Source organism: Branchiostoma belcheri, unplaced genomic scaffold, assembly GCF_001625305.1.
Source record: "Branchiostoma belcheri isolate BF01 breed outbred unplaced genomic scaffold, Haploidv18h27 scaffold186, whole genome shotgun sequence".
NCBI lineage: Eukaryota > Metazoa > Chordata > Leptocardii > Amphioxiformes > Branchiostomatidae > Branchiostoma > Branchiostoma belcheri.
The window spans coordinates 213,170-223,945 of NW_017803335.1; the positions used below are offsets into that span (position 1 = coordinate 213,170).

General features: G+C 40.3%; 1 protein-coding gene across 2 annotated transcripts in view; it reads left to right on the plus strand.

Annotated features, from left to right (window-relative positions):
- The first annotated feature begins 3,067 nt into the window (after nt 1–3,067).
- The window catches only part of LOC109467653 (ankyrin repeat domain-containing protein 10-like), a 27,530-nt gene continuing 19,821 nt past the window's right edge, over nt 3,068–10,776 (plus strand). Inside the window, exons 1-2 of one of the 2 annotated variants that reach the window (XM_019765695.1) lie at nt 3,068–3,565; nt 10,487–10,639. In XM_019765695.1, the coding sequence (XP_019621254.1) occupies nt 3,368–3,565; nt 10,487–10,639 (351 nt within the window). In that variant the 5' untranslated portion in view covers nt 3,068–3,367. The remainder of the gene's footprint in view (nt 3,566–10,486; nt 10,640–10,776) is intronic. The other variant, XM_019765696.1, reaches the window with a different exon arrangement.

Sequence of the window (10,776 nt, forward strand, 5' to 3'; positions counted from 1 at the left end):
ATTTATATCATGCAACAGACCTTTAGAAAGATTAACAGCTATCAAAAGAGAGTTTTCTCACAGATTATTCTTGTTTGCATCCCTAAAATCACTGAATACATTTTCAATATTGTACACTGGTCTCTCTTATTCTCTTTGTTATTTGCACAGTATCAGTGACGAGAGTGTAGGTGTGCTATTATGCACTAGCATTGTCAAATATGTGCTCAATTATCACAATAAAACCCAACAGTAACACTGTATGCTGTGTTGTGTCTGTGTATGTATTTTAGTTCTTCCTTGGACCATACTCACTATCAAGCCTTCATATCCTGGTGCAGTGTACATGTATGTAAGACGAATTTTTGGCGGTTTCCAAAAAAAAAAAGGTTTTAAGCACACTGTAAAACATGCAAAACAGTTGCAAAATGAGCAAAAAATACAGTAAGTTGCAAAAAAATATTTAATAACCATACCATTGTCGTAGAATGCCAAAATCAAACAAAATTCCAAGATCAGGGTGTTGTACTTGGGACAATTTGTCAAGTTTCAAAATTTTCCACTTTCAGTACGAAACGTGAACTACAAGTGATACCATGCATGGTGCTTTTTAGATAGCGATGAGCGTTTTTTAAGTTACGCTCCTTCAAACTTGAGTGCATTGCTTTACAATTGCACTATATAGACACTCCAGAACACGAAAGCTCACTTGGCATATAATAACAAAACTCGTATTCTCCAATGATTTGTTTCAAATGTGAAATGACGTTACAGAACTAAAAGGAGGGTACAGATTTTGAAAATTACAACATTGTTATAGAATATGTTATTTCACTTACATACTTTGCTTATATCATGTAACGTTACAATCTCTACGGACACTACACATCTCTACGGACACTACACATCATCTCTATGGACAATACTGGTGTGTTACGCCGAAAGGCGGTTATACCGGCTATACAGATACAGATACTACACATCTCTACGGACACTACACATCATCTCTATGGACACTACACATCATCTCTATGGACACTACACATCATCTCTACGGACACTACACATCATCTCTATGGACACTACACATCATCTCTATGGACAATACACATCTCTACGGACATATATACATGTATATATAATATTATACATCATCTCTACAGACACTACAACATGGTAATTTGTGTCTGTCATTTTGTTTATTTACAACCATTATCAAAGCGGCTTCTGTCATAAAGCCACCATGTCAAGTTGTTTCAGAATATTGAGTTTATCTGAACCCATGGCATTTATTACCATTTTGTACTTTTCTACGGACACTACACGTTTTCTCAGAGAATGGCTCTCTGAATGCCATCTGGTATTTCAGTAACCCAAAGTACAAACAACATATAGACATAACGGCTGTTATATTTTGTGTTGACAGTTACATAACGTTTTAGATACAAGTGGCAAGTTCTATCACAATTTGGGGCAGGGGGGGGGGTACAAGGATGTATTTTCCAAAATGAATTTTTGATAACGTGTAATACGTCTTGTTTTGTTAACAGCACTCTAGGAAAGATGATTTTTCAAATTATCATCTAGTTTTCAGCAAAACATATTAAAAAGAGCCATTCTTAACATACTGCTCGATCGCTGCTCAATTGCTGATTTCATTTTTTGGTCAGAACTTGCCAATAAGCTTGTCTAGTGCAATCTCATCAGAAATGCAAATTTTATGGCAATTTTGGGCATAAAGTTGGTCCTAGCATTACGTTTTGAACAGATATCTACCAAAAGCTTCATGATTACTTGTAGACTAGGAGAATACTTGTATTTAGATAATACATGTTATGTTTAAAAAAATTTGAACAGAATGCAACGAATATTTAGTGTGAATGATATAAGTTAACAGTGAAGGATGCCATTGGTACACCCTGATCTTGGAATAGCCGACGACAAAAATAAGCCAAAGCCCACGCCTCTGCTTGGAGCTGTGCAGGTATTTTGACATTTGGGTACGCAAAATGCTCTTGTTACCTCCATGAAAAATGGAGGTATTGTTTTTGGCATGTATGTCTGTGTGTGTGTGTGTGTCTGTGTGTGTTTCCGCAACATTGTAGTCAGCATAACTTCAGAACGCCTTTATGGATTGTGATGATATTTGGTATGATGGTAGGTCTTGGAAAGACAAAGGTCAAGGTCAAGTATGGGCCTCCTGGTGGATGACCTTGGTACTGCAGCATAACTTCCGGTTCTTGTAGCTTTTGTCCTGAACAAGCTATGGTCTTGACTTTTTTGGTGACAGATAGCTTATCCTGTCAGGAATAAGTAGCGTAAGTTTGGTCCCCCTAGCAGCTTGTTCTGGAATTGCAGGTTAGTTTCTGGTAAAAACTTTCAAAGCCAATAAGTCCAGATTGGAACAACGTATTCTCATCATTTTTGGTGTGTAGGTTACAGTAACCTGAGAGACAGTTGTATAAATGCAAATTATGCATACGAGGACTTAATTTGCATAATTAATGAGGAAATTTTATAATTACAGTGTTTCATATAATGGTACTGCTATACATGTAATCTGTTTGATCTGTGGCAGGCGGAACATCAACAGATACCAATTATGCAAATGATGACCTAATTTGCATAATTAATGTGAAAATTCTGTGAATCATTATTGGTGAATGATGGGAATTTTATACCTCGTAACATGTGTAAGTTACTTAAAGGTTTGCATCGCTATGCATACATAATGTTAATGTAGAGGTTATTTGCATAATTAATGAGGACAAAGCAAGCCCATATTTCATGGAGGTATGAGATCTCGGAACTCTTGTTTATACAGTACCGACAGTCGACTAGTCACAGCTCTTGTACTTCCTAGTTGTTTACGTTTTGTTGAAATATAACCGTTATACATGTTATTTACAACCAGCCAACTTCATATACATGTGCGGACTCGATTCATCTTTGTAATCATGAGTGGTATTATCACTAACGCTACCGAACGCACTGCAATCCCAAATACGCCAGGGGGCGCTGTTTAGTTACTTGATCCGCCAGCAAAAAAATACTAGTAGCCAAGAGGCTCTTTATGGCGTTTTATGCTATATGTGATTAAACACAATTTTCACAAATATTGATGAATCAGGTTTAAAAACTTCCAAATCAGGACCTTCTATATAATCTTCAATTAACTATGGCAGTACATGTGCAAACATTGCTTTCCCTTAGATGTAAGTGCATGAATTTTGATTCAATTTGAGGCAAGCAGAGCCTCTGCTCTAATAGCGTTGCGGTAGAAGGAAACAAAGAAGACGGTGTGTGTGTGGAGGTGCGGGGCCGGGCTTTGTATCACAGATCTGGTATTTTAAATTTATTTTATAGCACATATTTCAGCTAGAAGAACATGGAGAAAGATCAGATATCGTACTGGGGAAATTCAAGCGAGCAGATTTTGGTGGAACACTTCCCGATGCACCGAGCCTGTCGAGACGGTAACGTGTGCTCACTGAGTTCTCTCCTGGAAGCCGGTGTTTTTTCACCGTACGAAGAGGACCAGTTTTACGGCTGGACTCCCGCTCACTGGGCTGCATACTTCGGCAAGGTAACCCAGAATGTTTGTTATTATTACACAAGTCGTTGATTGGTGAATTTGTCCTGAAGTTTCTGTGAGAGGAGTGAATGAACTGGTCTGCCTGCCAGAACCAGACTGTTTTTGTTATGTTGTAAAAATGGCGGGAAGATGTGAAAACCTGGCAGCCTTGCCAGCGCTACTAACAACACGTGGTTCTCCTCGGGTAAACAAAGGAAACACGCTTTATTTCTGTCAGATTTTCTCTCAGATGCTACGAAGATTAGATTTTACAGAGTTTTACGAAGATTTCAGTTCTTGGTGTGGTGAACTTGTGACACTTTCGCCAGTCAGACGATATTGTTTTGCTGTTTCCAACTGACTGACCTGTTTGAGTGTGTAGTATTTTCTACCAAGCTATTATTGTAAACCAGTGCCATGGGTGCCGAAAGACGATACTTCTGGTCGTTGGTCCGGCCCCTGTAATAATTTTTGTGGGCCTAGACTGAGATGGTGTCATTTTGTGTAGTTTTAACGTTATTAACAAAATAATTTACGTTAGTGAAAGTTAAACGGGGGGGGGGGGGCGTATAACGTATTTTATTATTTTGATGGAGGCATCAGACAGTATCTGCCCCAGGGCAAACTGCCAGACGAGACAGAGTAATTTGTTTATCTCAATTTCATTTGGGGTCATCATTTTACATCAAGGAGCTTTCATCATTTTACATCAAGGAGCTTTCATCACATGTATACATGTACCTGTCACTGTTACATAACAGAAATTTGTCCTTATCTTATATATACTTTTATTTATGCTTTTATTACTGGAACAAAATCCTCTCTGGGAAGCAGGACATTTCGGCCCATGGACGCTTCGGCCATGGACATTTTAGGACATTTCGGACACATGGGGTGGACATTTCGGCCACATGCCGGGGACACTTCGGTTCGGCCACATTATTTATTGACAATACCAAGTTATCAAATGAATGTACGGTGTACTATATGATATGATGTATGAACACATACCAATTATTCGGAAAATCTGTGGAATAATAAAGTGTATTGGATATCTCCTTTTTGTGATACGTTTCATACTCGAATCCAGTAGGAACATATTGCAATAAAACGTCTCGGCGTACCTCACACGCTCATATGATTTCCAATAGGTACCGCGCCCTTTGTCAGAAAACTTCACGCTCGTCGGCAATCAACATGAGTTTTCAGTAGAGACTGCGCCCTTTGTCAGACAACGTACCTGATCGCGAGTACTTCACGCAAGATTTGTTAGAAAAGTTGCAATAGCTGTTGATTGATGAATTTTAGTTTAGGAATTAGGAAAGATAGGAATGATTCAACTGCAGTGAACGTGTTAATAAAAAAAAAAAACGTTTATAAAAAAAGAACGTGTTAATACGCTGAAACGTTTGAACGTTTGAAACAATTGAACGGAGAGCCTTTGAAATTTGTCACGTCATATGTTTATCTCGGTATTCACATTAATGACAAACTGAGTGACGACGACTGTATTCTTACCCAGATAAGAGGTCTGTATAGCCGTGCAAATACATTGTACTATTAGGCCACACCAAGTAAATTTTATGGATGACGTTCTTTGGAGACCCTAAATCTAATGCGAGAGGGCGAAGAAAAAACAAGAAGGGCCCTAAAAAACAAGATGCCTCAACCCTCCAGACTGCGACCGTTTTGGTCGCATATGCGACCAAAAATTACGAAATGCGACTAAACTTTTTACTCTGGTCGCGCACTGCGCGACCGGCAGAAAATCCGCGGTGCGCCTAAATTATTGGCTATAGCGCTGTTAGAGGCAAAAATTTCTTATTTTTTCCCGTAAGAATGTCATATCAATGCCAGGCAAAATCATGTTCATTTGTCAGAAAACCCATTACAAGTCCGTAGATACCATTATCTCGGCAAATAAAGCGGCAAACAGCTTTTTTTCGACGAAAAAACAGGCCCGACACAACCGGGGCGCCATCTTGTTTTCATCTGGCGTGACCTCTCGGCAGCCCGACTCTCGCGAGACTTGATATCCTTAAGTTATACCATTAGAGGGGTCAGGTGACGAGATCTCGCCTTCAAGCTTGTGGTAGCAGAACACAGTTTTCGCCCTATGGGGATTTCTATAGTTAAGGACCTCAAGATGACTCACTTCGACGTGGTAAAAATTATAGCAGGGTGCACTTCACAAATACGAAAATCGAATATGTTTGAGAAGAAGGTACAAACTACAAAATATCTAGAAACCAAAAAATCCTGTCGGCGTATCTGCTCGTAACGTACACTTTGAAATCGCCTCCTACGGACGTGACCTGAACTGCAGCCGACTCACCCGGAAAGCCAGTTGCGCAATACGGCGCATTTATACACGAACTGCAAAACCTTCACAAATCAAATCATACAGTCTCAAACCCGATACATTCCTACACCACACAGCACAATTTACATCTGGCTGACGCTCTCATCAGGCTTTCTACCCAGCCTTCAAGAATATTCGCTGCACTACTTTCTATACCCGCCGTCATCGTCCCCGGGGGTCGCCCATTAATACTGTGACATACAATGTACACAGTGTTTCCAGAATTGTTTAGGGGATTCTAAACTGCCATCTGGCCTAAATTTGGGGGGAAATCAAGAAGATAAATATCTTTATCAGCCACAACTTGTGATATTTGACTGTTGGCAAAGTTTGTGTTTGAAAAGAGATCCTCCCTCATGGCCCAGGAGCGTCCAGGACAGGGAAGTTTGGCAATGCGTGACTGATAGGATTTTCTACTAGAACTCCTCTAAGGAAAACTTGGGCAGATGTCTGTTGTACAGACTTTTCAAACTAAGTTGTAGATTGTTTTGATACAGTTGAAGAAATAATTAATATTAATAGCAAAGTTTCAACTGAAGGTATTAATTTTAGACATTTGTGTAGCATATATTATTAAATAATTATAATTTATAAATTATAGGCAATTCCAAATGAAGCCTATTTTTTTTATTCTTCCCCTTTTATGTTTTCTACTCTGTCCTTTTTTCCATGAGCTTTTTTTTATTGTATTTAATTTTTTAAGAATTATTTTTCAGTCAATGAAACTACTTCAGACATGCAGTGTTACCTGAAAAGTTGTAAGAAATAAAGAAGATTGTCTTCATTTGTGTTGTGGAAAATCTGTACCTTTAATGATAACAAAATGGTTTGAGTAGCAATGTTAATATTATTAACCGTTAGATCATAAATAACTCAGTGTATTATTGCTTAAAACATTTAAGTGTTTTTTTTCCAAAAAATAAACTTGACTATTTCATTGTTGCAATGATAAATGCATAGATATATGTCATTTATATTTCGGGCAAGTGAAAAGTTGGTTCGGGCAAGTGAAAATGACCATGCACTTGCCTAATAGGGTTGGATTTTAGAAAACTTGTCCAACTCTGCAGAGGCCTAGGAGACCGACATATCAGTCAGCCTGGCCTAACGACTGAGATGAAGTGACTTTGAACACATTAAAGACAGTTACTTGTAAAATAATTGTTTGGTCTTTCATTTATCACAATATATAATTTTCTTTAAGAACAAATAGTGAATTTTGATGTTGTTTCTATGATAATGAAAGAATGATTAATTGTCTGTTTAGGTACATTATTCTCTTGGCTTGTAAATTAAAAAGTACTTTGCGCGACCAGATTTTTTGTTTGCGCGCCCAAATGTTTGCCTGCGCGCCTAACTTTTTGAGGCTAGGAGCGCATGCGCTCCTAAGCTAAAAATTTAGTCTGGAGGGTTGTGCCTAGATTAGAAATATACTAAGAGACGACAAATGTAAGGACACAGATTGAGTGAGGTGACACAGTCTAACAAACAAGAAGTCTTTTATTCATCATCAAAACAGCAATAAATCAGGTGGAACAGCAGTTGTCGTCCTGTCCTGTTTTCGCGTTACAGGTATCACGTCAATCTGACGATTTGCGGCACTGTCGTGACTCTTTGGTGATAGTTACAGGAAGCGTAATTTCTTGGGTTTTTTTTCGAGGAACAGACCAAAATCAATGCGCGCGGACGTCATCCATAAAATTTACTTGGTGTGCCCTTATACGCAAATTCGCTTATTGTTCTTCATATGTTAAAAAGACGTTGTTTACAGCTCATTGCTCCCAACTTTTTGCTGCACAGTTGTGGGACAGAGCTAGTTCTAAAATTGTATCAAAGTGTCGAGTTGCTTACTAACTGTCTTCACATCATAATGTCACTACCCAGATTTTGTAGTGCAAGTGAAATGTTTGTATACAATAGGATTGACACATTTGATGCTACATGGCGTAAACAATTTAATGTTACTCATTCATATCCCGTCTATACAAGTCATCTATACAACTGTTGAACATTATCCAATCTGTTCTTAAATCTGAAGTGATATTCCGTAGCAGATTCTTTCGCAATAACTGGGCCCGTCTGTACATATAGTCATATTATTACCTCCGGGTAGGGATGTATATCCCGTGCGCGGAGGTTATATGAGGGAAGACGAAAATTACGTTCGCAGCAGTTTCTAGCGTTTGGGTGGACGGATATGTCTGGGACTTGGTATACGTTTTGCTATTGGGCTGTAGATGGTGCACGTTGTTTTGGTTTTTTAGTATGTGTGTTTTAGTGCGTGAAAATGATGCGTTTTGACAGCGTATGGACACCCCTTGTGTGTGAAAGTGGTTTTGTCTTTTGGTTTTCGGCGTGTATAAAGTATCGTAGGTTGCGTCCACATCTGGTGAGAGGGGGTTTCAGGTATCGAGTGTGAAAAATTATGGTCGCGCGGGTCGCAGCCAGCCAACTTCCGGGTGGGCCAATGGGTCAGGGGTCAACGCCCTCTTGCGCAATTTCGGATGTTTTCTGCGTATAGTACGACTTCTTAACTTACAAATACCGTGGTATACTGTCTCAGGCGTTCTCGACATGCATTTCGCGTTGGGGTAGACGGGACTCGGTGTATCTTCTGTTAATGGGCTGTAGATGGTGCAGGGTTTTTTTGTTTTATTGTATATGTGTTTTGGGGCGTAAGATTATTTGTATTTCGTGTCTCGGACACCCGTTACTGTTGTTAGTGTGTGAAAATGGTCGCGCGGGTTGACCATTTGCGGTTACATCTTCGCCAATCAATCAGCACACTCGGCTCGGGGTCGCCGATGTTATCCTGGAGCTAGCTTGGGTGCCATCCCCTACCGCGAGTGAGCGATAATCTTTCGGCCAGGGAAAGCCACACGCCCCGCCGACCCTGATTTGCGCCCTGGCTCTCCTCGCGTCCGGATCTGGCCGGGTGTCTGTACAAAGCCTCTCGACCGCTGAGTCCCTGTGTTTTCGAACTTCGGTGGGGATTTCCGTGTTGTTTTCTGATTTTCATCATCCACTAAGATATACTTGAAGACCGAGCGTGATTTGAACTAGTGTGGGATAAGTGGGGAGGGATGGCAGCCGCGGGGGGGAAGCGGTCGGCTTGATAAATTTTCGAGAGCATGTTGATTTCTCACGCAGCCGTTTGTGTGGGTGTTTGTTTACATTATCGCTGGTCGCTGAGGGTCGGGCAGCCAGATTCGCCACGGGATGCCTCCTGTCCTTTCTATTTTTGGGCTCCAGTCGGCTAGGGGGGATTAGTGATTTCACAGATCATTTAGCCAATTACAAACATTTCGAAACTTTTCGAAAAAAATGGTATTCGCGCGAATTCACTAGTTAATTTAAAGAACAGTCCCAACATGCACCCAACATTCTGCAACATACATTACAATACCCGGAGGTACAAAATCTACGATTTTCCTTGTTCTTTTACTGATGTAATTGTGTGTGTATTTTATATGTATTTTGTATATGGGCGAGTTATGCCTGAAATAAAGAAATAATATAAGTGAAACGGATTTTATTCTATCGCCGATGGTCCTTTAGCACGGTAGGAAACTGATTCTGAAAAAGAAAATAAGAATGAGATATAAATAATATTGCATTTGTCAAGAAAATACATTCGTTTTGCCATGTTTGCTTTTGCCTTGCTTGCTTTCTGAGGTCGAAGTGTCTAGAATTGGGACATACGGCACGTGGCCGAAACGTCCTCCGCATGTGGCCGAAACGTCCAGCACATGTGGCCGAAATGTCCATGGGCCGAAATGTCCGACATTCCTAATGTCCAGGTGAGGTCCAGGTGGTGCTCGAAACAATGTGAAAATCTAAACTATCTGTACAAATGTCAAAAAAAATACAAGAAACAGTGCTGGCCGTCTTAGCATGGTAAATGGTTTGTTGACTCGGATATGGGAAGGCCATGTGTCAGGCCAAACCCATTATTTTGAACTTCTGTAAGGGATGTGGATGTGGCTATGTCTGTAGGTAAATTATTCCAGTGTGGTATGGTGCATGGTGATTGTACTTTGTAGCTGCTGCGGTGTGTGTCTGTTGAAGGTGTGTGTCTGTTGAACAGTAGAAAGTTTGTAGGCATAGTGGGTGACCTCTTGGTGTTCCTAGTGCTAGTGGTGAGTTTGTGTAATGGAATGGCGACAAGGTTGTTTTGTAAAACAAAACTAGTCATGACTGTTGTCTTCGGGCCTGTAATATGGGCCATCCCAGGTTGTGTTGTACTAGCTGTGTGGCTTGGTGGTGTGTATATAGCTGTCACAGACTCATCTGGCTGTGTGTCTCTGCACTGACTCAAGTTTGACCTGTAGTGCATGGATTGTGCATGTTGACATTTGAGTGGGTCCCAGACTGGGTCCTGAAATAATTTGAGTCTGACTGTAAATTTCTACCTCCATGGTTTGATATTGAAAAGTGCTCTGACATAATCTGTATTTGCAGAAAATATTTCCAAATTGCAGAACACAATTTTGATCTGCTGCAATATTACAGAACATAGAAAATAGTATTTCTACCACTTATGTACATTCTCTGTTGTCCTTTCCTTTCAGTTGGAGTGTCTGCGACAGTTGATAATGTCAGGTGTGAATAAGGACGTGACAACACAGAGGTTCTGTCAGACACCAGCTCACATCGCTGCCTTCGGGGGTCATCCTCACTGTCTGCTCTGGCTCCTGCAGGCTGGGGCCAACATCAATGCCCAGGTACATTTTGTAGTCAAATCCCAACGGATTTTATTTTGTTGTGGTAACGAGAGCTACCAGTGGTGGTGAACACTTCCTGTAATCAGGGAAAGGACAGTTTACCTAACGTTTGTCGGCTGTTTCAACGCTGTAGAGAT